The sequence below is a fragment of the Coturnix japonica genome, chromosome 5, assembly GCF_054131305.1.
Source record: "Coturnix japonica strain WE chromosome 5, WE-NBRP24, whole genome shotgun sequence".
NCBI lineage: Eukaryota > Metazoa > Chordata > Aves > Galliformes > Phasianidae > Coturnix > Coturnix japonica.
The window spans coordinates 50,390,998-50,416,016 of record NC_140667.1 but is presented as its reverse complement, the minus strand read 5'-3'; the positions used below and the strand labels follow the sequence as shown (position 1 = coordinate 50,416,016).

Here is a 25,019-nt window from a genome sequence, read left to right as displayed (position 1 = left end):
GCTGCCAACATGAACTTATTTTGGTGCTCTACTACCAAATTAGATTGAGCAAGAATCAGAGACTCTTGTTGCTGTCGGAATGGCACCAGGTGGAAAGACACTGAAAGCCTTCATGTTTCACCTGGTTTAAGTTTGTAGGCTGACAGACTTCAGCAACAAGATGCATTTTACTTGAAAGGTGACCTGCAAGTACCAGCTGAGGGTTTGCAAGCCTTTCTTGTTAGTTAAGAAGGGGACTAATCCATCTCATTTGTTTCCAGGAGGTTTTGGGTTTCAAATGGATACTGTAAGATCCTGTCACTGGCCGTTTGCTTCAGCATTCCCTGAAGATTCTCTGTTTATTTAAAGCTCTCAGAACATCAGCAAAGTGCATAACCCGTCCCATTTTTAAACAAAGGCTTCCTTTCTGCTGCTGCTTAGTCACTGCAATTACATAAATAATATCAAAAACAAATAAAGCTGATGGTTTGTTTAATCCATGACTACATTTGATCTCTCAGCCTTTATTAATTCACTGGCAAGCAAAGAACTGATGTTCCTCAGCCAACTTTCGGTGATTTATTCACAACCTGAAAGACATAGAAGAGGACAGATGCCTTTCTGCTTTCTTATGCTGGCAACCTTTAATCTAAGAGATCTTCTGTTTAGCTAATTCACTGTCAACATCTGAGTGAAAAACTTAAGAAAGATATACAATGGATGATATGCCTGTGTTATAAATATTTCACTGAGCTGGGCTGAGAACAAGAGCACAGTGCTTATGACATGTAACCTGTGTGCTGTTTTCTTGCAGACGATAAAACTAACCTCAGGCCTGTGGTATTGGAAAGATGGCACTAACACACTCGAATTTGCAAGGTAAAAGAATGACGTTCAGTTTCAAATTACGCAGGCTTAAGGTTCAGCAGCTCCATGTAAGGTAAAATCAGAGTGTAATGTATTGCCTGAAAATCAACTGCAGGACGAATCTATATGTTTATACGCATATATATTATGGTTGGATTGAATGATCATAGAGGTCCTTTCCAACCTCGGTGATACTTTGATACTGTAGATGTTTTTCTTTATTGAGCCTGGAGCTTGTAACTGTTACTCTGTGACACCGAGCCACCATCCACAGAATCACAGAATCACAGAATGACCCGGGTTGGAAGGGACCTCAAGGATCATGTAGTTCCAACCCCCCTGCCTGGCAGGGCCACCAAACATACACCTTTACTAGATCAGGTTGCCCAGGGCCCCGTCCAACCTGGTCTTGAACACCTCCAAGGACGGGGCATCCACAACCTCCCTGGGGAGCAAGAAAAGGGAAGGTGTAGCAGAGGGACAAGGTGTAGTGGACATGGTGGTGATGGGCTGATGGCTGGACAAGATGATTTTAGTGGTCTTTTCCAACCTCAATGATTCTATGATTCTATTACATTTATCCCATTAATGGAGAAAAACAGAAGTAGGTACTTACTCTATACTGCTGTCAAGATGGTAAAGACCAAGATGGTAAAGCCACTTGAGATACAGGTGACTTGAAGGGTTTATGTGATGCAGGAGACAGCAGAAGGACCTTTGCTTACTCTGTGCTTCTGTGTTCTTAAAAACAATGTCTCATATGGACCTCACCACAACTCAGATGTTTTCTTTGCATCCATTAGAAGATGAAATACACGTGTGTTTTTGTACCGTGGTGAGCTGACCTCTTTGTAGTGCTGTTAGAAACTTAAATTCGAACTACTGCATTCTCATACTCTATTTCAGCTCCAGTCCAGAAGATGAGGAAAACCTTAAGGAAGAAAGTAACGCTCACCTTCAGGAAATATGCGTGAAGACATTAAAGAGGTATTTCAATCCCACTAAGCAGGCTTAAGAAGGAACGCAATTATTAGGGTGGGAATATTTCATCAGTTGTAGGAGGATCATGTCTGAACACAACAGGTGAAGCAGGAGCCACCTGCCATTTCAGCAGGGCGGATGAGTGGTCTGAGCAGAGAAACAGGGCCAGACTTGCCCCGTGCTAAATGCCAGCTCAGGCAGTAGCCTGCTGTGACTTTGGTAAAGGCATCCAGGTCTCTCAAAATGAGGTAATAATTCTCATCTGCTCGAAAGAGTATTGTGAGGTAATTAATTCACCTTTGTAAGGCACTTCAAAGATTAAAGTATTATTATTAATTTTATAAATTCACAACACGGTGTGGCTGACTTTCATCCATTACTTATAACATCTTTGATCTAAATAATATAGTTGCAATTTATTATATTAGCAACTAAAAGGGCAAATTCAGAGGCAACCTTGGAGGTGACATGGCCTATTTCTCCCAACATTCCCAGACTGCTTTGTGGTTATAATAGTTGAACATTATTTTAGGGTATCAGCCAAACACATTTAACTGCCCAGCTTTGTGAAACTGAATGCAATAACCTACCAGGTAGATAATGTGACTGTAACTAACAGTGTCTTTAAATACTGTATATTGGTCAACTACCAGCATTTTCCAAGATGAAGGCAGTGCTACGCTCCCTGAAAAGAAGAGGTTGCCTGACAATGAGGAAAAAATTCAGAAGCTGTCAAAGTGGATAAAACACGAATATGTCACACTGGATGATGTCAAATGTGAGTAATGGTTGGCCTCCTGCATCAGCATTGCCCATAGAAGCATTTCTACTACCATTGAGCAATTTTTGGAGGAGCTATTATTACTCTTTTTTATTTGCTCTGTGTTTTCAGATCTCCTTTTCCTTTTGAGAGAAGAAGATGACTCACATCCCATGCTACCATTTGCAGCAGTTATGGGGTACGTCATTTAGAATTTGTTTTGAGAACTGTGTGTGCATCTGGGAGCAGAGGGACTATCCTGTGTAGTTTCAAATCTCTTCTCTGGGTGTTAGTGGGAAGGAAATACATTTTCTCCTTGATATGCAGAAAAATAATCCTACCGTTTGCTTGAAAGGGTTCCACTCTGTTAGAGAAAGGAAGCCAAGAGCTTGGGCCTAAATATCCAAACATTGCTGTTCATCTTAGCCTAAGTTCAATTCAGTGTTTGGCAAAGCATCCACCATGCTGCCTGAAAGCAAGGAGGCAATCAGTAGAGCGCTGTCTTAAGGGTGTAACTGAGATCACCATGGCTGCACTGCCTTTGTTTTAGGAATGTACCTGAATATTTTGAGTCTCAGCCATACTGTCCTTCGGGAAGGGGAGGGGAATCTTAATTATCTCCATTTCCTGTGAATGAGAATGCTGCACAAAACATACTTGGAGGAAGTAAATGTGGTACTATCTAATTAGATCCATGGCTCAATGTGCTTCTTGGCCTCCAAAGTCTTACTGTGTTGCGGAGTGCTCACTGTGAATGGCTCTCAGCTGCACAGGGGGTTGCTCAATATAATGCAGACCCTTGAGCAGAGTCTTTGCGCTTTTTCATAATAATCTGGTGCTGCAGACTTACCAGTGACATTTCTACCTTTTATTTAGGAATAAGAAACTGGATGAGTTCCTCATGGCCCTGCTTTTCTACATGTCTTTTTACCTGGAAAAAATTACCCTGGAAAAGAAAACCGAATCCTTGCTTTTGTGAGTATAAGATGTCAGGGGTGTAAGTACCAGAATCTGCCCTAGCAAATCCAGAATCATAGGACAGTTTTTACAGAGGGTTCAATGGGATTCTGCATATGAGTTATGTCTCTCACCCCTTTGGCTTCTATGCTCTCCCAGGATATCTGAGCTAGTCATTACTATTACCCAAACCTTTGTGTGCCCTGGATCGAATTCACCATCCCCCAAATCACATTTCCCAGTACCAGCATTAGCATCCAGTCCTTTCTGCTTGCAGAAGCACCCACAAAGCACAGCTGAGTTTGCTGGGTGTTCATTTGTGCCGTGGGTCACATTGAATTCATTTCTAACTACTTTGCATAGCATGGTTCAGATGCCTCTTCAGCGCTAGAAACGTGTTACAACATGAGAAATATCTGCTAGGCAAGCAGTTCCCAAGTAAGGGTGTGTGACCACATTTGCTACCTTGCAAAGTGGAAGTGGGGATGCCAGAGGAACAGTTGAGGAGCTGCTGAGTTAAAGGGTAATGTGCCCTGGGTGAAAGTGTTACAAAGCTACAAACTGGTTATAATAAACTTTAATGATTTGCTGGACTCTTTGGTAATCTCAGAGAATGGATTGATCAATTCATCAGAACACTCAATAATTGTGTACTTCACAAGTAATGGAGCCTTAATATAAAGAGGGGCTGATTTATCTGAATTGAAGAAGAGACTGTAGGAGGACTACTGGCCTTGGGGAACTAATTTGTTCCATTTTCTGTGCAAAGAATAATTCATACATAAAGAAAATTATCAACATAGTTTCATACACAAAAGTCTTTGGTCCGTGAGAATGAGGAAGACCCTGCATTGGCCATGACGTCTCAACATGGCTCGTGTCATCAGCTGGTATGGAAAATACAGAAACAGACTCAAAGAGGAGCTTGGACCTATTGCAACGTGGTTTGTATTTCTTGGGTCAAAGGGGCTGTGACTGGCAGCTACCAGCTATAAGCACTGGATAATCTCTGCCAGAAGACACTTTTTGCTGTGTTATGGTGTACAGCGCTCCCAGAGTGACTGCTGTCTTTTTGTGGGAAACATATAAGAGCTCTGAGCATCCCAAAGGGATATTCTGCAATACTGCTTTATTGAGATTCATTTCCTCCCCTGAAGGGAAGTGGCTTGCTTGCCAGGATTGCTTGAGCGTAATGTAACATCAGAGAAGCTCAAGAAGAGATATTTACCATGCAAAGGTCAGGATATTGATCTATCAAAGCATAAATACAAAGAAGGAAAATAAAATGACAAAAGGCATATTTAGATCTTAATGTTGAGGGTTATCCTTTATTGTTCTTGCACCTAAGCTGACGTGGAGGAGCGGATGTGAAGGACTTTCTGATGCTGCAGCTTTGCTGTGTCCAAGGTTTCCTGTTTCCCCCCTTATCCACCTGGTCTAATTCTGAACTCAGTATATGCTGTGTTTCAAATCAAGTGTAAGAGGCACTGCCTTTTCCTTCTGTGCAGTACGGTTTTGGAGTAGTCTTCTACTAAGAAGTGATGGGGGCAAGGGAAAAAACTACTTTTTTTTCTGAAGATGGATCTCCGTGAGCTTGTGAAAGGGATTTTATAACCACATAATAGAACCAGAATGACAGAAAATTATACTTATGATAAGAATCCTTTGGTATGTGATATGCTTATGTATTTGAGAGGATGTGAAGGAAGACTGCACAGCCATTTGCCTTCCTGTACCCATCCCACATAAATCCCATGCTCAGGGCTGTTGCAAGTTGTCTGTTCAGGAAGAAAAATCCCTCCCCCTTCTTTCTTGGTGTAATTTAATTTCAGAGGCTTTTTGCTTTCCTGTGTAATACTGGCTATGTGCCACAGGCAGAGGCAGACTGGAGGCAGGACATGCTGGTACCCCTTCATGCGTCTGCTTAGTGACACCTATAATTTGCTCAGAGTTAAACTGACAGACAGGCTACTTGAAGATGGGGCTTGATGACCTGCCTACTCCTTTAGCAGCCTGATGTTCCCATACAGCAGACTCTGTGCTGTCCTAGAGCTGCTCTTAAAGACCTGGTGTGCTAACCTCCTGAAGCAGAAGCCCACCTTCATCTAATACTGCCCTTTCTTAAGAAGTCATTGCTTTCACACGTTACATTTTCTTATGTCAGGATTTTCAGTAGGAGAAAACCAGCATGAACCTGGATACCTGTAACATCTTGTGACCTGATCTTCTCTTGACGCTATGCTGATTCTTTGTAAATCCAAGCTTGAGGTTTGCCTGGCTTATTTTAGGTTCAGGAAGATCTGGTAACCAACTTCAAAAGTAACCAACCAGTTTTCCAAAGCAGCAGGCGTGAAGCATTGCCTCACTGGAGACAGCCCGAGAGCATTCACCTCTGAAATACGCAACTAAGAACAAAAGCTGAACAGTGGTGAATAAGACATGAATGGAACACAGACTATTATTTCTGTCCTGCGTTTCCCCCCCCCCACTTACTTCCTTTCATGTCTTTTAAGGAAAATCTGCTGAATTTTATTAGCAATTATCCTCGAGAAGCCTAGAGTAATTGTCCTAATTATTAAAGGTGGGTTGTGTGGGAAGCTTTACAGCTGGAGGCCATCAGGGACAGATAAAACAGCTCTCCCCAGCATGGAAGGAGGCTGGCAACTTTTAGGCCTGCAGTGCTCCCAATGCTGGGAGACAGCTGGGTGGATTACAGGGGAAATAGAAAGCTCTTTGGTTTGACATTTCCTTAGCGTTTGATCTGAAGTGGTTTAAAATACAGGCTTGTGGGGTCAGCCATTCCTATTTAGAGGCCATCCCAAAAGTGCTTTGTGTGCCCTTCTGAAGACGAGTAAGTGCTGCCTCTGAATGAGCCAACCCCACTGCTCCAGGCTGCCCAATTGCAGAGTCTACGCCTGGAGACATCTCCATGCACCTCTAGGGCTTTCATGTAGGCTGCAAAAAGGGGTTCATAAGCTATGCAAGATCAAAGACAGCAAGCTAAAAAGCTGCAGGCATGGAGCCTGCAAGTTCCGTAGGGCAAGAGAGGCTGTCTGAGTCCAAGCACCAGGCCTGGCAGTCCCAGCGGTGCTACAGAGCCATGCTGGAAGCTCCTGAGCTTGGCCTTGATGCAATGTGAAGGTGTTGTCGTGTGTTGAGTTGGCTTGTGTGCCTGAAAAACATGCTTACTTCTAAGGAACCGTCGCTCTTTCTAGCATCTCTTCCATATGTTGTTTTTTGTTTTTTTCTTTTTCTATTTTAAACAGGACTGTGATTTATCTGGAAAATAACGAAACGGACGATGTGTTGGCGAAGTTAGCGGTGGCCAAGATTTACCTTGCCAAGGTTTATGGTAGCCTTGTCCTTGAGAAAGGCACAGCACGGGGGAGCGGCACATCTCATAGAAAGTAAGCTAAGAAATAATTTTCCTTTACAAGTCAAGGGCCACAGCAGCCCAAGGCCCCTTCTGAGTGATACAAGTGTAGTCCCAAGGCTGTGCTTCATGTCAGTCTAAGGGTTATGAGAGGACTCTGAAGTCTGGTGAGGTATCAGAACAGGTTGCCCAGGGAAGAAAGGGAGCTGCTGTCCGTTGAAGAAAAGGGTAGATATTGCACTGAGTGACACTGCCTGGAGTGGTCACAGGTGTGGGCTGATGGTTGGACTGGATGATCTCAGTGATCTTTCCAACCCTTATGATCCTATGAGATACAAATGTGCACTGATAGCCCTGCAGCTCTAGCTAGTAACCAACTCCAGAAGTGTTTCTGATGAGCTGTTGCCAACTGATTTGACACAACAAGTTGTAACAGAGTTCTGGATACCAGATGGTGAAGTTCTGGCCCTGGTATGCGGAAGCCTTGTTAGGTGTACAGAGCAGGAAACTTTGATGGCTTCGGTGTGAAAGCCAGCAGGGCAAAAAGCAATGCCAACCAAAAAGCAATCTGCCATTTTGACTAAACCATGAAAGAAAATAGATGTGTGCTTGCTGGTTACCATTGATCCCAGCATAAATTTCTGTTTATGCCAAGTCAGAGAGCCTAAGACTGTTAGCGAGTGCAGGAGAACGTGCTCCTGAAGACCAGGAAGTGATGGGACTAGAGACAAGAAAAGGCTGTGCTTGGGAACTATGGGTGTTAGAAGTGTAGGGAAGAAGGGAAGATGAATAGATTCTTCTAGAGTGTCAGAGACCAATAAATCTCTAGATGCCTTAAACCCAGTGAAGGTCTGAGAGGGGCAGAAAGTCTTACTGGGAATTTAAAAGGATTGGAGATGGATACACACAATGTTCCCTTTCCTTGGCAGTAGCCACCACACAGCCCAGTCCCTTGAGATCTTCTCAGAGCAGTTTCAGCCTTGTTTTTCCAATATCAGTTGCTGTGAAACTGCTGCCAGTCCTCCACAGGAGTTGCAGCCCTTCCCTGCCTTCCTGCAGTGTGGCTCCTGGCAGCCTCAGTGTTGTCTGCAATTGGAGGAACCTGGATTTCCTCCTAGTCAGAAGAGGAGGGTACAAGGTGGAGGCAAAGAGGAGCTGGAGACTGCTGTCCCCAAAGGGCTTTCATTTTAGTGTGCTCCCATGCCACAAATCAGTGGAACCCTAAAGTGAACAGCACATTCTCTCTGTATCCTGGCATGCTGGTATTTCACAGGGTATTCCTGTCAACAGTGTTGTGTACCAAATGCCTGCTTCCAGATTTCTGCTGAGTAGAGCATCCATTCTTGTTGGCTGAACAGGGAACGTGACGGCATTCATTGTTTCTATTGGGTGGCCCAAATGCTTGCACTTATGAGACCCAGTATGGGGAACTTAGTGCAAAAAAGCAGCTTGCATCCAAAGACTGGACACAGCTGGATAGAACAGCCTGTCCTGCATGCCCAGCTGGTTAGTGCTGCTGCCTCTTTATTCTTTGTATTGTCTGGTGGACAGCAATACACAGGATTGAGAAAAGAGGTCTAGAGGCAAACAGAATAAGAGAACCAAACCCAGCAGCATGGGAAAGAGAGCTGAAATAGGGAGCTGCCTTCTTTAGCATTTCCATTGCAGTGGGGGTTAGAGGCTGGCTGTGGCTTGGGACGCTGATGTCTGGGCTGTAAAAACACAAAGAGCCAGAAAAGGGCTGTGCCTTAACACATTTGCAATGTAAGGTGTTGCATGAAGAGAGACCGGAGTTACTCATAGCAGGGTGGTGTTAGCTGACTACAGCGGACTTCAGAGTTAGGCTAATGCTGAGCATGTCACAACACACAGCACTTCTCATACCATGCAGCAATTACATAAATATAAACCCTTCCAGGCTGACTCAGTTTACCCTTAAATGTTATCTGGAGCCTCCCAGACCATCATTACGTGAACTGCCAAAAACAAGAGCTAAGGGACAGAACCGATTAGCACTCTCAATTGTAAAAGAAGATTAGGAGTTTTATCAGTGCACGCAGTTTGGGATAAAAAAAGGTCCTTTGTTAAGATGGAAACTATGGCAAGGGTTAATTTTGGTGATTTTTAACTTGAAAAGTGTTTGAATTTAAAAGCTGAGGAACTATAGGTAATGTATAACTCCTGGTTTCATGATATTTTGTTATAACCCAACCATGGCATTGAAGCTTTTGCTTCTTCATGTAATTCACCATGGCAACATATTAAAGAAATCTTATGCTATGTTGGGAAGCTGTTTTCCCTTCCAGATCTGCCAAACGTCCATGTATTCAAATGCAATTATGGGTTTTTCATGTGATGTCTTTCTCTGAAAATTTAAAAAGGAAGCTTAGATGGAGGACATCCTCATCGTAACCATTTACATGAATTGTAAAATGCAGCATTAAAACCTGAGTTTGATATCCTCCCAGACTGGAACTTGAGAGAGTCCCTCCAGACCTGTTATTTGTGTGCGTTAGCATTAGTTCTTTTGTGCCTCCAACGCTGAGGAAGGAATAGGTGTGTCTGGCTTTCTCCTTTTAAGTTAATGGGGGTTGCGCAACCTTTTTGTGGTGCCAGCTTCCTTATGGGCATTTGTCATAATGGGAAAAATACAAAGCATTCCCAAAGCAGCAGCCGTCAGTGCCACAGAGTCAGCCCTTCCCGATCCCTGAAGCTGAGTTTATCCGTGAACACTCAGAGTCACAGCTGTAGTCGAGGGAGCTGCTATAGCACAGGAAGCATTACCCCCTGTGCCCGTGCATAGAATGATGGTTCCTGTAGATATCTGAAGCCATTATCCTCTTACATCCAACCCCAGGCTTATTTCTGCCCTTGGCTGTGCAGTCATCTTCCATGCATTGAACTCCTTCTGTCACCCCGACAGCTCCAAGAAATCACTGTATTTCTAGAAGTCACGATGTTCTTTGCTTACTCCTTCATGTATTTCTTGCAAGTCCTGTCTTGAATCTTGATGCAAGTTTGATGTTTTTCCTAACCCTTTCTGTATTTTCCTAGGTAATTAGCAACTGTGCCCTAGACATGGGAGGTACCTGTACCTTCCAGTTCAACGCTTATCTTAGGAAACTTTATTTCAAGCAGGTCCCTTAGCTTAATACCTTACCTGGGGGAATAAAGCACTGGGGGAAAGAAGGGTGGAGGCCCCCTGGCATTATTTGATTTTAATTACTGGTGTTAGTTTCTGTTGCTGGCCTCCATATAGGTTTCTCTGCTAAACTGGGAAGTGGCTCTAAGTCGCTGCATGAGTTACCTAATGCTGAAAGGTAAAGCAGAGTTCTACATTAAGGTTTAAGAAGCTGGGGTCGCATTATGTTCCTCTGCTCTGGTATTCTGAAGACAGAATATTGAGCTTTTTGAGAATTTATAAGGAATCAAAAGCACTGAAGTTAACTGGGACATTTGCTTGATCTGATGGCCATCCCACACTTGAAGATTCAGGTTTCTTTTCCCTTGCACAACAAGGGGGTTTGGGTTCTCACCTGAAGCATGAGAGGTGTGACTGCTGAGAGCTGGGCAGGGAGATGCATGGTCCTCCTGATCAATATACCTGTCACTGAAAGTCAGATAATTGTAAACAGATATATGGGGCTGAAAGGTGTTATCCTCATGGTCTGCAGTGTTTCTGGGCTGATGGCAGCTGGGTATGTTCTAGGAGTGTGGAACATCTGATGCCATCAGGAAGGTAAGGGACATTTCAGGAGTTGGTGAGTTGGCACAGAGGCAGGACTTCCCTTGTACCTGGCAGAGTGGAGCCAGATCTGTGGGGATCTGAAAGCTGGCAGACCTGCTTTCCATTACACAGGGATGAGCTGTGCTAACTTCAGGAGAATGGAGTGGCTTTCGGGATGTGTGCATCACCCTCCACTTTGATGGCTGTTTCCATGATGGACAGTCATTTATTTGGCTTTCCATGAGCATCCCCAGGCACAAGTGGGTGGTGTGAATATCTCTCAGGCTTCCACTGGGCAAACTGCAGCTTCTTTAACAAAGGATCTTTGTCATTTTTGTACGTTTTACATTTCTTCTTGGAGATGCATCAGGGTTTTTCTTTCTGTTGTTTTTTTTTTTTGAAGTATATTGTCTCAGCATTGGCCTGGCTTTGTACTTGTGGTAACTCTGCTCACTCCTCTGCCAGTGATGTCAGGAAGTTTTCTGTTTGCTTCAGTGGGAACTGGGTTAGATCAGTCCTGGCCATTTTTGAGAGGCCCAAGCAGAGGGCTCAGTTTTGATAGCATGGTGGGGAGCCTCGCCTGCTGTTCACATCCAGCTTTGTTCTGTTGGATTTAATTAAATGAGCCATACAATATTTGGCATTTTCTACTTCTGATGCAATGCAGTAGTCTTGTCGTTCTCTTAGACAGTAGGTCTCTGCATGCTCATAATGAGGATTTACCAGCAACAACTTACTGCTGTGGTGAAATGCCAGCTTGGCAGTAGCCCCATGAATCGTATTCACTGCTGTGTTCAGAGGACTGAAAGGACAACGGCTGCTATTAATTTTGTGCTCTTTTTCACTGCCTTAGGAGAAAAACATCTTTGCAGAAAGATCGGGTCTTCTTTGAGGTAAGAAAGATAGAAAGATAAATGGAGATTTTGACTGAGTGTCAGCCCAGACCGTGTCCCTCTCCTGCACATAAAATGCTGCAGACAGCCTGCTCCTTTCCTTTTAGTCACAGCCCAGTGAGGAATTTGAGCATCTCTATGTAGCAGGACTTTGATAAGTTAATATAAAACACCAGGGCTCAAATTATACTTCTCAAACTGTGGAGACTTTCCTTCAAAGAGGAGGACAGTGGATTGAATTCTAAGGATTATTATTAAGGACTAATTCTAATCACTGTAGTTCCAGTGATACCATCTTTTCAGGAACCTCAGGTTTGATTTTCTGGGTGTTGATTCAGCTGGTGCCAGGGATCACGAGTGTTAAAATGGTGCGATAACCTAGATATTCTTATTTAATCAGCAAGCAGATACATGAAGGTAAGATGCAATGAGTTCATATTTGTTAGTAATATTTTCTGTGATCAAAATGCTGTCATTTGGGGTGGGAATCATCTTGTCTAATTCCAGTTGCCCAAACAATAGCTGTCTTATCAGCCTAAACCCTCAGGCTACTCTGACAGCCATGTGCACAAGGAGAAGCTTGGCCAGGAATGATCTGTTGCCTCTTGGGACAAATGAGAGTGATTAGAACCCCCACAGCATGACTCATCCCAACAGTCTCTTTCCATTGATTATTGAAGGAAACTGGATGGTGATCCTCAGTTCCTAGCAGCAAATCTAAGCTAAACTGGTCAGATTCAGCAAGGTGAGATCCTTCTGATCTAGTTGTGTTTCTAGCCTCATTTCTCTCTGTACCTTTCAAGAAACCAGTGCTTTCAGATCTTCACTGGTAAAGTTTGATGTCAGACTAGTTGCTGGCTTGTAGTGGAGTCATGCCAACCTGCACAGTGGGACGTGGTGAGGTTCTGAACCTTTTCCCAGTGAAAATGGGATCCGTGTTTTCAATTTAGGGCTTCTACAACTTCTGCAGCTACTTGACTTGGCTCGTGTTCAGACGGAAGCACTTCCAAGTGATCCGGGAAGAAATCGGCAGGCTCCTTTGTTCGGACCTGTTCAATCTCGCCTTCAGAGACAGGAACCATATTTCTTTGCAGAATACAGATGACCAGACTACTGATACAAATGCAGTGAGTTCACCACCTCAGAGGTACGCGTTTGACATACTGATGAGCCCTTAGGTAACCTTCCCTGTCCGAATGCACTAAGATAACATCTGTGTTTGTTTTCTTTCAAGACAAGTCCGTGCCAAGCATCCATCCATCAACAGCATGCTTCACCAGCACTCACCTGTGCTCAGCACCCTGCTGCCCTTACCGAAGGAGATTGCTCAATACCGCTCCCAGAGCCATTACTGTCGGGGCAAAGGCCCCCAGCCCTGCTCATGTGACTGCCTGCCAGACTTCTCAGAACTGCTCTCTACCAAGTAAGGGATATTTCCTGACATGGATAGATTTGGTAGTGCTATTAGAGAAGGCTGCCAGACAGCTCAGCCTTCCTCTTTGAGAGAGGGACCATTGGACAACTCTATGATTCTGTGGCTGGGAATTTGCCTATGGGAACAGGCTGCAGTGAGCCTGAAACTTGCAGGCGAGGTACTCTTTGTTAACTGACTAAAGCAACTACTGTCTACTCTACTGCTTTGTTAGCCGGAAAGTATTATTGGGAAAGCTTTTTCTAATGCTTAAGATAAAAACAAAATTCAATCCTGATTGTGTCATATAAGAGGAATTCTGCTTTTCCCTCCATCTATTTGTGAGCTGCCTTTATTTTCTGGATCTTCCAGACTTCCTGGCAACCCAAAGAACACACCATATACACAGAATCTTCAGACAATCACAGAACTGTAGGGGTTGGAAGGGACCTCTAGAGATCATTGAGTCCAACCCCTCTGCCAAAGCAGATTCCCTACACCACCAATCTACAACATAAGATTTGTGAATCCAATATTTCCCCAAAAATGAAGTTTGCTACAGATGCACATGTAATTGCTTTGTGAATGCTTTCTAACCTGGGTGCCTGCTGAGAGTCTTGCGTGTATAATTTCTGCAGAGTAATTGATGTGCAACGGGGCCAACCTTTTGAGCCAGTGCTAAGTTTGACTTGGACAACATACATATTCTGTATTGTGTGCCTGCACACTCCAGGCAGAAACACGACATGATGTGTGAGGTGCTGTGTGTATATGTGGTTCTTTGTCCCTGGAGCAGAGAAGATAATCTCTGCAGAATGTGTTATTCACAGTCCAGCTAAAGGAGGCAACATTCTTTGCTGGTTTTCATCGGGAAACACTGCAAGTTGTTCTCTCTTTCTCCTGTTTTCCTCTGCTTCATCATGTCAAATGCATTAACACCATGTTTTCTAACAGGGTGGGCATCATTGGAGCTCCCTGTAGTGAGCTAAAGTCCTTTTTGATCCAGTCTGATGAGGCAACAGAAGAGGAAGAACAAGACCAAGATCAAGAACAAAGAGATGAACAAGAGAAACTAAGGAGTCCTGTGTCCTGACAAAAGATCCGAGTTTATCAGCTCTGTGTGGCCCCCAGAAAGGCAGTAGAGAGAACACTGTATTCTCAAAAGCAATGGCAGAAGGCGATAGTGACCAGAACAACTAGCAGAAGTTGCATGGCATGGTTTCGTATTGCTAAGTAAATAATCTTGAAATTACAGCTTAAAAAGCCAAAATCATTTATCAGAGGTGGGGTAGTTTAACACATAAGTATTTGCATGGGTGACTGAAGACCTGGACTGTAATTCCTAGTTCTGTCACTGACTATTCCTCTTTTACCTTAACTGTTTCTAAGAAATTATTCTACTGACTTATTTTGGGAAGTGCTTTGACACCTGCAGATGAATGTGATTATTGATTTTAATGACAGCCTTCTTTTTCTGAAGGATTAGCAAAGTAACCAGGAGACATGACTTACTATGGCCTAAAAGTTCCTTAAACTGTCCTCTTAAAGGAACTTAATCTTGAATCTTTGATATATTGCTCACTCCTTTTTTTATTTCCATCGCCTCTCATTTAGTTCTAATATTTTGAAGCCTAATTTGGTAGCCTAATTTATGACTCACTGTGAAAACAGTACAGCAAAGAGGAATCTTCATATACATGATGTGAAGTGGTGCAGTCTTTACTGAGAATTAACATTTCCAAGGTTTACATTTGCGTTCATATTGGGCAGACAGGTTAGTTCTCTTATGATCTTAAGAATGGTGGCAAGACCTTCAAATGGTGCTTTGGTTGCAGGTTTCCTGGGAGTCTGGTTGGGCAACAGCATATGCAACTGCGTCTCTCCAGGCAGCTCAAGCTGCTCCTTTGGATGGTACATGCCTGGCTGGACATGCAAGTGGCAATTGTGCTATCACTGCCCTGCAGCAACATGGTTTCTCTACTGAATGATGCAGCAAGATGTTGGCCAGTAGGTGAAGCTAAGGGAGGCTACTTCACAGCTTCCTTCTCTTGGTGTTGGGATAAACCTTTCAGTTTCTGTTTTAGGAGGCCTTGGCTTGGTATGCATCTGTTTCATGCTGTATGGCACGCTCTGAGTGAAACCCGACGGTCCTTTTGCGTTCTGCTTTTAAGATACTGTGATAGTAAGCCAAGTCCTCAGTGATGGCTTTGGGCCATGTAACAACAGCCTTGAACTTTCTAGAAAGGATTGAGAAATACTTTGAAGTTCAGGTCCTTTAGTCAGCAGAGCCCTTTCCAGGGTTACCTTCTCAGGGCTGAGCGTCTGCTTCTTCTGAGGCAACGGATGTCTAACACAGACACCCCATACCTGTTTAAGCATGTAAGCAAGGCCCGGCAGCCTTTCACACATGACAGTGAGTCATCCTTCCAGCAGGAGAGAGTGAGTCAGAAAGGGCAGTTGACAAGCTTTATTTATCGGTCTCCTGTTATTTGGCCCGGGAGAATTTCACTCTGGGAAACCCACCCTTGTTAATGACAGGCAGAGCTCAGAAGTGTATCATGCGACTACTGGCTTCTATTCCCATAGGCTTTGCATGCAGTTTAATTATCAGGAAGTCACGGCAGATTGGCCATTTCCAGGTATTTCTTTTTGTAAAGTGACTCTGAGCACACCAGCTGTATCAGAATGACTTGTCCAACTGGGTTTACCATAAACAATACAAATTCTAACACCCCCCAAGTGATGAAAAGAGCCGGGGGTTCTGTACAAGAGCATTTATTGAGTTCCCATTTACTTTCTTCTCTTAGGGCTGATTTGCTCTGAACTTTAATCGAATGCTGCTAGCATTGCCCGGTGTCTTGATTGGCTTTGGGTTCTGGTTCTGCTCCATATAGGGTGTGTCAGGCTTTCCAGTGTACGTGTCTATTTTCAGAAGTTATATTGCTCTGTTGTAGAAATTCACACCAAGAAGAAAGTTGGCAGGAAACTGCAACTGAGAGATGGAAAAAGAAACGGGGAAAAAAAAAGTCTGCCTGATGATTAATGAAGGAAACCCTGCCCTGAGAGGTTTCAGGCCTTGTGCTTGGGAGTGAGATGGCATTACAGCAGGGAGATCCACCGAGATGTGGGGTGACCATTTTGTGTAGCCGAGGTATGGAAAGAAGCAATGTAGGCTCCATCTGTTCTAATTGTGTTCTGGAGGGGTTCAGTAGTAACCCATGAAGGCAGTACTCACAGCAGCAGTGAGTGCTACAGGACTCAGCAATCCAAGCCAATGTAGCAGGGCCTGGAGCACTTGCAAGTTCTTTGTGGTCCCGTTGGTTTGTCTTGCTCTGTTAGCGGCTGGTGTCTGATATACAGGGAAAAGCAATCTGAGCCTGCTTGTTTTCCTCTGCAAGAAAGACAGGCCAAAAGCAGCACTTCATCAGCAAATAACAGGTTTTGTCCATTTTTATGTGAATTCATAAATGCATTCATGCTGTTAAATTTGCTGCATAGGAGAATAACGCTTCCATATGCTACATTTGATAATGTGGCTTTCTGTTGCTCCCAGCCAAGCGGGGACTTAACAGATGCTGCACTGGTGAAAGGCACCATCTTGTCTCATGATCCTGCCCGTGTCCCTCCTCTGCCTGGGGTCCCACCATTTTACTTCATCTCCTTTGCCCTCTCAGTCAGACAAAAGGTTCAGGAATCCTTGACAGAGCTCCTCATTGCTCCTGTTTGTTCTGCTGCTCATCTCCCTCTCAAAGCCAAGCTGCGCCTACCAACCAGCCAGCCCAGGAGGAAAAGCAGCTCCTTTGTACAGAGAGCTGACACCATCACCTTGGTTGCTCCTCACCTGGGGATGGGTGTGATGCTTGTGATGCCTTTTTACCTCCAGGTGAGCTGGGGGAAAGAGAACAGTGGTGAGACTGGAAACTGAACCAGGCAATGATTTGAAGCTGTCAGTCTGGATTTTCTTAAGCAAAGCTTCCAAATGGTGTTGGCATGTGTTCCTGCACCGGATGGGACTAAAACCTTCACCTTGCAAGCAAACCACATTGGAAGTATCACACACCAGTTATGGCTCTTGTGGCTCAGGCTACATCAGAATGTTGGTGGTGAGAATTTTACAGTTTGCAGCAAAAATAAAACAAACTGCAATTCACAGAATGTGGAGATATTCTTACTCTGGCTCATCTTCATGTGAGAAAGCTTGAAAGAACAGGCTGTAATTATCCTGTCATCTGTTACAGCCCTTCTATTTGGAAGAGATAGAGTAATATTAATGCAATGTATTTCTTGGTGTCATTATTTACAAAACAACCAATAGTCTTTTTTTCCTTGAATACAGTAGAAACAATCATAAATCGTTTCTGTACACACATTCCTAAGGCTGCTGGTCCCAACAAGGTCTGGCTTTAAAAGGGTTCCCTCTGTGATGCTCCTTACCTTTCTCCCTCCTGTACCAAGCCAACACAAGCACAGCAGCTACGACGGTGTCTCAGCAAGTACAGCAGCCTCTGAGTTTGCAAAGTCTTGTTGTGGAAACTAGACCTCTGGGAGAGGGCTTCCATTGTTCATCTGTCTTTACTATGTTATAAAGGATAGTTATTCCTTCTACTGAACCTGGCATAGTATGTTTTTACTGTGCTATATGACGTGTTTTTACTGTGCTATATAGGTATTGTGGTTTGAGGACTTGCCCAGAGGTTGCCATTAGCATTTTTTTTCAGTGTAATCATCAAGAGAAGGAGCTGCAGCATCTAATTTAGGTGTTTGTAGCAGGTCATCTTAAGACAGTGCCCAGATCTCTCTATTGATTGGACTGGGAGACGTGGTATTGCAGACCTGGATGGGCAGGGGATTGACCTACCCTTTGTCCTTTGTACTCAGAAGCTGTAAGAGCTCTTGGCCCTGAAGCACTGTGACAGAACAGATGCAGCCTCTAGAAACATGAAATAAGAGTCAGTGTTTCAAGTCTTGACGTTTACAGGAGATATTAACCAACGTGACGTCTGCTGGGCAGGAAACAGTAGGGCACGAGCAGTTCACATTTCCTGCATGGATTAGGGACAATGTCTTGATATGGAAATGATGCTGCTGGAAATGATGTGAAAAACAACAGGAAAGGTTTCTATGGGTGTGTTAGCAGTGGTAGGAAAACCAAGAAGATGTGGATCCACTACTGAATGGGGCAGGTGAGCTGGGTGAACATCGTGGAAAAGTCAAAGGTTCTCAGTGTTTTGTTTGCCTCAGTTTTTACTGTTGTAGTCCGTTTCTGGTTGTGTCAATTGGCAGAGTTTGGAAGATAAAGATACTGCCTGCAGTAGGAGATGATCAAGTTGGGGTGACTTGGATAAAATGGATATATACAGATCCATGGGACCGAACGGGAGGTGGTTCAGATAGATATAAGGAAGAAAATCCTTTGTAGTGAGGGTTCTCAAGCAGTGGAGCAAGTTGCCTAAAGATGTGTTCAGTTTCTGCCCTTAGAGGAACTCAGAACTCAGCTAGAGAGGGCCCTGAGAAATCTGTTCATTCCTTGAGCAGAAGATTACATGAGAGCCCAGCAAATGCAATTTCCAACCTACATCTTTCTGTGATTCTTAGTAGATGTCTGGATATAATCTTAAAGTCCCCTGGAAATGAGATGCATATGCCTTAAAATGTGCAACACTGAATGTAGCGTGGCCCAAATGCCGCCCAGCCCTTGAACGAGACCATGGGCCATGAATGTATAGAAGAGAAGGTAATAGTGGTGGTACAGGGGATGCAGGCAATAGGAAGGTCTCTGACAGTGGGCCAGGAGGATGAGTAGCACTTAAACAGTGCTCTCTGCTGCTCCATTCTAACCTGTCACCCTGTAGGTGTGCTGTAGGCATTCCGGTAGGTAGTCCAGATCCTCCCAGTGCTCAGGGTATTGGTGTCACACTCTCTGAAGTCTTCAAGAGTCCCTAACAGCTCTCTGTCCAAGAGCCCTGGGTAGCCTGAGCCCTGTCTGAGTCAGAGCTGACATCCATTTGAGCAACTGTGGCAGCTGGGAGCTGATGTGTTCGTGTTTTACCCAGCTGGCAGCAGTTACAATAGCAGCACAGAGTGCAGGGAAGGCCTTGCCAGGGGGTTCATCACCAGCAGACATGATGTCTGTAAGCACCCTGGGCAAATAATCTGTTGCTAGGGTGGGCTGGCACACACACTGCTGCATCTTCACAGCTCCTGTTACCTGACCTGGGAGCTCTGGTCCATTGCACACTGAAACAGACCCTACAAAGGCCTCAGTTTCTTGCAATGCTTTTGCTTTGTTCCTGAGCAGCTCCTGCTTCAGGTGATGTTACACAGCTGCTGGTTCAGCAGGTTCACTCCTACACAAAAGCTACCCAAAGTATTTCAGGTTTAATTTAGACTAATTTAGGTTTAATCAGTCTTTTGGCCCTTTTGTCGTTCTTTATTTCGATGCTATTTCAGAAGGGCTGCCTTTTGGGCTATTGAATCCTCTGGTTGGAAGCAGTTTTTCCAGGCCTGCATGTCTACAAGTGAGACACTCTGACCTTTGGTGCCCGGCCAGGAGGAGCCACAGTGTCCTGGAGCCTCTCTCCATGGATGGTGAAATCTTGGGGAGCAAAGTCCTAAAAGAACAAAGCTTAACTCTGCAGTAAGAACTACATTTCAAACAGGGTAAGTTGTTTGTGCTTATTAGTAATTAAATTGACATTTTTCTGTCATTTCTTTGAGCAGTCCATGATGTTGCACCTGAATTACTGGCTGATGGAAGTCCCAACCTCAGTCTTTCAGCAGAAGTTGTGTGACCATGGAAACACAAGAAAACTTGCTGAGAGCGGATCTGCATTAAGGTTTTGGTGCAGTTCTAAGAGTTGATTTCCAAACAGGGTTTGATCCCTGTGTTAATTTGTGCTTGCTGTGACTAGAATATGTTTTGACAGAATGTTCTTCTGTGATGACACATTCTGGTCCAAGGTATCACCCAATCCAAGCCTGTCCCTGATGAATTCGTATCAATGGAGTCACATGGCAGGATTGTGACTCTTTCAGTACCCATTAAGTCCAGGATTAAATAGGTATTTAATTGGCCCAGTCTGCAGAACAGACTCCTGGCTCTCAGTGCACTCAGTGCAACAAAACATGAGTGTTTTGGACCTGTCTCATCCTTCTGTCCCCTCACTTCCCAAGCACCGTGGTGAGGTACATTCAGGCAAAATAAGTGACTCACTTCAGCCTGTATCTTTCTGCTATGCTCCTGCTACTCTGAGATCACCCTTTTGTATCTTTTAGTTCATTTGCACCAACCATAAAGTCATAGAGTCATTAAGGTTGGAAAAGACCTCTAAAACCATCTTCTCCAACCATCAGCCCATCCCACCGTGCCCATTTACTGTGCCTCTCAGTGCCACATCTCCATGGTCATTCAAAATCCAGTACCTATGCTATTTATCCTTGAGCATCTTTTAGTAGCGCTGTGCCTATTTATACTCACACAACCATAGCACCCTCTGCAACGACAATAATTCTTAATGTGATGGTATTTGTAGCAGTGAGCAGACAGTAGAAGCTGTTCCCCCTCAGTGGCTGGCCATCCAGTGACATCGGCAGTGAGTCAGGGATGTCAGGAACTCTTGGAAAAGAGAGAACAGAACTCATAGGCCAAGAGGCACAAAGGCATTCCAATAAAGGCTTTGTGGTTTCGCTGAGATAATTAACATTGTTTACAAGGAATCAGGTTGGTTTAGAGGAAACTTGGAGATCAGTGAGTGACAGGAGCTCCTCATCCTTACAAGGTAAAGGTTAGTGCTGTGCTTTGGATTGTTACTTCCCAAGGCACCCCATGCTTAGCAATCTCCTCAGTTTACTCAATCTGTGCTCCAGTGATGGAGTTCTGCTTTGGCAAAAGGGAAGTAACCGCACCCAGCTGTTGTTTTACTCTCTTTGGGAAAGGGATGATACAGGACAATAGTAGATTCAACATTAGTTCATTATTGAATACTTACACCAAAGAAATGAGCCGTCCTGTGAGAATTGTAAGCTTTTTTTCCCCCTCTTTTTCCCCCCAGGGCATGTAATAAAATGTATAATCCTATTTGATAACATTATGCAATAACCAGGGCACACACAGCATCTGGACCTGCACTCTCTGTTGGTAAGTGTCTGCCTGCTGAGAGGGACACAAGTTTCCTGGCACTGACACAAGCAATAGCTCAGGGCATTTTGAGGATTAAGCCTTCATTCCCTGTGCTGGCATTCTCTGTAAAGGTCAGTTACCCTTCCTGTGTCCCCTGTCAAACTCACTGACGCTGAGCCCCTTTCCTTTGCTAAAAATGATTCAAGCCTTGGGATATGCTCTTGACTAATGAGCTATTTTGGTTTCTGAGCCAGCTGTTTCATGGGTGCAAGTCGATGTAGCGCTGATTTGAAGTGAGAAAAGCCAACTTTGATGATGTCCTTAGTGGCAATCCCAAGGATGAATATAGGGTGAATGGAGAATGGATTGAGAGCAGTCCTGAGGAGAAGGTCTTGGAGGAGCTGATTGATGAGAGCTCAAAGTGAACTGGCAATGTGTGCTTGCAGCCCAGAAAACCAACAGTGTCCGTGTCCTGGGCATTGAAACTGGGTGATCTTTAAAGTCCCTTCCAACCCTATCTATTATTCTGTGATATGATTCTATGGAAGCCGTGTTTTGCTTGCTTCTTGTACCAGGTCACATTCATTTTTGAATGGCTTCTTCTGCCTTATCCTTTCCTTTCTTCATGGTGAAAGAAATCTACCTCTTGGTCTGTGTCCCTGTGTAACAATCCAGGAGTGCCAAACAAAGTATAAGGGACTTTGAGAGTATTCATATCTCCCTTTCATAGCTAGAGAACTTGGGCAATGTATGTCAGGTAGCCCAAGGCCATAAGGAAAGTCTGTGTCCAAACCCTCAATTACAAGCAGTTTTCTGACTTCCATACCCTTATCTTAGGCATTAGAGCACCCATTATGGATCTCCCCTATGCTCATCCTTGCATGTACTAATGACTTTTCTTTCATATATAATGATTTCTGACATGAGCTTGTTATCATTGTGTTCAGATGCTGTCTGACAAAACCATCCATTCTCTTTCCTAAAGTGATGGAAGCATACACTTCTGGCTTCTTCAGCTAATTAACCAGCAAAGTTGTTTTCATTGCTGAATTGTCCTTAATTATTGAAATCAACACTGAGACAAGCACATTCATATAACATTTATCTGCCGATGAATCGGAATTGTGAATACAGTATCCAGACTTCTTACATCAGTTCAAACATACCAGACATTCTCTAATTCAGTTTTGGAGAAAAAAAGCCATCATGGTCAGCTTATGGGGCAACGGTTGATTTTACATATATGACTTCTACTCTAGTTTTAGTGTAGGAATATCTGAAGCACATATCAGTGAGTCATTTGTTGAAGTATTGAATCTTAAAGCAAGGCAATCATCTTGCTGATTGAGTTTCTGTGCTTTCTAGTATGTGTCATGGAAAACACTGGTTATCATGCCAGACCTTGCCTCTGAGGACAGTCATATTCTTTTACCACCTCTTGATTAGCAAAATACTTGAAACTCTCTTCCCTGCTTTTAATTAGTAAGCATGATTGAAACCTCTGTGGGTATTTCTAATAGTTGCTGGAATGCTGAGGTAGAAAATATTTACTTGTTCTGGCCTGCTGGGCTGGGAGAGCCCAGGAGAAGCAATTTGTTTATATTAAGTTTCCTATTCTGATGAAATTTGCCCAAGTCTCCACAGTTGGAGGATGCTACATCTGCTAACATGGTGAGAAGTGACGTAATGGTGTCCTTCAGAACTGGCTAGTTTTTGTCATTTGGATCTCTCAGGAACCTTTGCTGGAGGAGAGATAACACAGTCCCTTTTGCACCCTAAAAGAAGTGTCAGCTAGGTGGGATTAGGTGATAGGGAAGAACCAAAACAGCAGGATTGTGGATGGGTGGAAGCTTTGATGGGTCCTTGGAGGTGTTCAAGACCAGGTTGGACGGGGCCCTGGGCAACCTGATCTAGTAAAGGTGTATGTTTGGTGGCCCTGCCAGGCAGGGGGGTTGGAACTACATGATCCTTGAGGTCCCTTCCAACCCGGGTCATTCTGTGATTCTGTGTGATATGGGTCACAGTCCTGTGGCAAACAACAGGCTGAAACTTACAAACCAGCTGCTCTGTGGAACTGCATGGAGCAAGGTGGTACCTCCTGAGCCTGGGTTTCTCTATGGGACCTCACAGGGAGGAGGAAATTATCCCATGGATCATGGCTCAGGAGAGCGGCCAGGAAGAAGGGCCTTCCATTTGTGCTGTGATTCTCAATTCAAACTCTTTGTGAGGATATTGCTCATTCATTTATTCATTTTCGCTGTTCTCCTAAGTTAATTGTGGGATTTACTCTTTGGAAAAGAAACAAACAGACAAACAAAAACAAGACACCACAACAACCTTACAGTTTAATTATTCAGGGGGAAAAAAATTGTAGCAGGATGCGTGTACCTATTAAATGAGAATGTTTCTTACCTGCTCATTTATTCCTTCAACTATGATTGGAATTCTTTTTCTTTTTGATCTTTCCCAACCTGGTTCTGTCTGGCAAAGCTGATAATATCTCACTTTAAAACTGCTATTTCTTATACTGTTTTAGACGGGCGGTGTTGCAAGTGAAAGGTGACCATAGGAGGAGTGGCTAAGATGTCGTTGCTCTGTGGGCTGATGATTATTAGTCACAGTATATATTGGGAAAGGCTCTTCATGATTTTATGTGCCACAAAAATAGTTTGTTTTTGCTCCGTGCCTGATGAATTGCTGTTTCAGCTGGATGTTTGTTGCAGCTTGTTTGATTACAAAATCTTTGGTCATCTGGATAGTATTTCTGTAGCAGGGGTGAGAAGTCATGGAAGTAGCTCTAAAGCTTTATTAGGAAGAAAGTTCAACTGTTACTGTTGAGCATGGGATAGACTATGAAGGGGAAGACAGGATATGGTAGAAATGCCAACACTGTAATTTAATTCTATTTTGGACATCTTTTCTACTCATGTTATATATGAAACTCCTTTCAGAAGGGACTTTACATGTCATGGGTGAAAAATGTATGGAATTTTCCATTCCAAAGGAAATCATGTACTAATTAAAGTTAGCATTTTCTGAAATGCTTCGTGCAGATGGGTGTGGGATTGAACATGCAAAGGCCACACTGAAATGCTTCTCATGCTGTTATTAATAAGCAAGCTTTACTAACAGCACGCATTATTGGTAACATTGTCTGCTGTACATGTTTAACAAATAATGGTTTTGTGTAAATCTCAGCAATATGGTACAAATATAATTCACGTGAAGAACAGTAGTTCAAAAAGGGACTGAAGACCTCATTGTTCAGTGGAATACATCATCTGCTGACTGGTCTGTTCAATTTGGGCTCCAGACTGTAAACTCTAAGGTCAGGTTTCTTATAATCTTGGTGTGAGTTGACTGATGGAAGCACCCGCAATGGAAGGGCAAGCCAAAGGCTCCAGATCTTGTTGGCTTATTGTTCTACCAGATTCTCCATTTTAATATACCAAAAAGAAACCCCAGACACGGCTAAGGCATGAACCAGTGGTTCCTTCCATAGAGGTGCTGGTTCCCACTTTTGTCCCCTACTCAGACTGATGGCTTGCAATGCAACAGAATCGAGACCAAAAACAATGAGAAATGCTTCACTTTGATAATTGTGGCAGTTTTTTTCCCTTTCTTTTTTTCTTTGTAAATATTCCTTTTTGATAACTTTGCATCAAAATACATCCATATACATATAAGATTGTATTGATTTATTTATTCCAGGGGCTGACTCAAACGATTGGTATGAAATCGTCTGATTTAACCCAAACATTTTTTTATGCTGCCCTTTGAGAAAGAAAATGTGAGGTCATCTCATTTATTCAGCTCATTCAAGCTGGGAAATCTGCCAAATTCTTGAAAATTCTCTGGAGATAGGAAAGGATTATGGAGTGGCTTCTCTAAAGACTGGTGTCGTTTTTATTGAACCCACTCATTGCTTCAGACGGTGGGCAACGACCCATAG

At 43.7% G+C, this 25,019-nt stretch overlaps 1 protein-coding gene across 1 annotated transcript in view; it reads left to right on the top strand.

The window, feature by feature from the left end:
* PPP1R36 (protein phosphatase 1 regulatory subunit 36) overlaps positions 1-24,750 on the top strand; it is a 34,262-nt gene extending 9,512 nt beyond the window's left edge. Inside the window, 11 exon segments of the mRNA XM_015865706.3 lie at positions 794-858; positions 1,753-1,833; positions 2,481-2,605; positions 2,720-2,786; positions 3,464-3,562; positions 6,811-6,951; positions 11,498-11,537; positions 12,488-12,684; positions 12,772-12,960; positions 13,903-14,024; positions 14,027-24,750. Coding sequence (XP_015721192.2) covers positions 794-858; positions 1,753-1,833; positions 2,481-2,605; positions 2,720-2,786; positions 3,464-3,562; positions 6,811-6,951; positions 11,498-11,537; positions 12,488-12,684; positions 12,772-12,960; positions 13,903-14,024; positions 14,027-14,148 — 1,248 coding nt within the window. The 3' untranslated portion in view covers positions 14,149-24,750.
* Positions 24,751-25,019: the final 269 nt, after the last annotated feature.